This window comes from Trachemys scripta, chromosome 1, assembly GCF_013100865.1.
Source record: "Trachemys scripta elegans isolate TJP31775 chromosome 1, CAS_Tse_1.0, whole genome shotgun sequence".
NCBI classification, from domain to species: Eukaryota; Metazoa; Chordata; order Testudines; family Emydidae; genus Trachemys; species Trachemys scripta.
In genome coordinates this window covers 330,526,278-330,528,150 of record NC_048298.1, presented here as the reverse complement: position 1 = coordinate 330,528,150, position 1,873 = coordinate 330,526,278, and the positions used below count along the sequence as shown (strand labels likewise).

The window sequence follows — 1,873 nt, the reverse complement described above, 5'->3', positions numbered from 1 at the left end:
CTCCCCCCAGGGCCTCCTCACCCGCTACCCGGATCCCCCCACGAGGGCCTGCCCCCCCCCCCCCCCCCCCCCGCCAGGGCCTATCGCTCCTCCCCCCGCCAGCCGGACGCTGCTCCCCGCTTGCCCCTCCCCCAGCGGCTGCCCGGGCCGCACCTCTCGGCGATGTACAGCGTCCCGGTGCCCAGCCCGCGTCCTCCCAGCACCGCCTCAGTGTCGGGCTGCTGCTGCCGGAGCCCCTCGGCCGGCGGCGGGAACCGCTTCAGGAAGCTCATGGCAACCGTCTCCCTCCGCCCGCCGCTCCGAGCCTAGCCGCCGGAAGCGGAAACGCCACTCTAGCCATCGATATGGCGAGGAACGGGCCGCTCTAGGCACCGCTCTATGGTGAGGAGGCGGAGTGCTCGTCCCTGAGGCCGGCACAGCGGCCGCGGCGAAGCCCCTCCCCTTTACGCTCTGCAATGGGCAACGCGTGTTCCAGTGCCCCCGCCCCGTATGTGTCACGTGACCTGCTGTGTTATTGTAGGGTCTCCTGCCAGGAGATCTTGGGCACTCCCCTGTTGGGGTGGCTTGGTCCAGACTTGCACATGGTACTATGGGTGTGAGGTCACACCAGGACATGGGTCACTCCTCGCTCACTCCAGTGCTGACAGCAGGGGAACGGCCAGGAACGCGTGAGGGGCCAGGCCCCACGAGCAGTGGAGGGTCGTGGCGAAAGGCTGCATCTCCACAGCAGCTGCCAGTGCTGAGCACGCAGGAACTAGGGCAGGAGTGTGAAGACATATAAACCCTACAGGAGGGAGGCCAAGTCTACACACAAAAATAAGGTGGTTTAACTACATTGCTCAGGGGTGTGAAAAATCCACACGAGTGATATAGTTAAGACAACCTAACCCCCCTACTGTGGACAGGGTTAAGTCAACAGAAGAATGTCTGTGCTAATTTAACTATCAGCTCTTGGGGAGGTGGATTACCTACACCAACAGCAGAAACCTCCCCCTCTCCCCAGCAGTTGTGTCTACATGGAAGCACTAGAATGGCACAGCTATGCTCGTGTAGTGTTTCAAGTGTACACATGTCCTGACTCACTGAAGGTGGAAAACAAGTAATGTTGAAGAAGGGAGTCTATTCTATGCGATACCATGGGTGTCACGGCCCTGCACATCTGCTGCTGCCATCACCAGCTACTTAACTGCACCTACCCCCCAGAAAGCATAGGTGCTGACTGTGGGTGCTTTGGGGCTGGAGCACCCAGGGGGAAAAAAAGTGGATGCTCAGCACCTACTGCTCATGGATCAGCTCCTCCCCAGTGCCTCCTGCCTGCCAGGGGCTGCACAGATAAGCTCCTCCCCCTCTCTCCCAGCACCTCCCACTGGCTGCAATCAGCTGTTCAGCAGCATACAGGAGGTGCTGAGGGGATGGGGGGGCAGGAGCTGGGGCAGGAAAAGGGGGGGTGGGGGTAGGAACTTGGGGGGAAGGGGTGGAGTGTGGGCAGGGCCTGGGGAGGAGCAGGGGTCCAGTCCCCTGGGGGAAATCCTAAAGTCAGCGCCTCTGCTAGGAACCCACTCACCAAGGCAGTAGCACCACCAGTCATTAGGTCTCTTGCCATAGGGTGAACCCCATGCTGGCGGTTACCCATATAATCCCCACCTCATGACAATACCCAACCCTTTGCTACACTGCAATGCCCACACCTATGGTACCTGCCCACCCAGACTGGGCACATACCCCATAGCAGTATTCCAACTGCAACATCCATATGGACGCTTGCCTGTTACCTCCCAACCCCTCCAGGAAACCACCCAATATGACAGATGCAAGAGAAATGCATGTTATAGACTCCTACGAAACACAGCGATGAAGGAATGAGAAAGCTGGG

The 1,873-nt window shown here is 59.8% G+C and overlaps 1 protein-coding gene across 1 annotated transcript in view; it reads right to left on the bottom strand.

The window, feature by feature from the left end:
* The window catches only part of CLNS1A (chloride nucleotide-sensitive channel 1A), a 29,383-nt gene extending 29,063 nt beyond the window's left edge, over positions 1-320 (bottom strand). Inside the window, exon 1 of the mRNA XM_034759105.1 lies at positions 154-320. Coding sequence (XP_034614996.1) covers positions 154-272 — 119 coding nt within the window. The 5' untranslated portion in view covers positions 273-320. The remainder of the gene's footprint in view (positions 1-153) is intronic.
* Between the last annotated feature and the right edge of the window lie 1,553 nt (positions 321-1,873).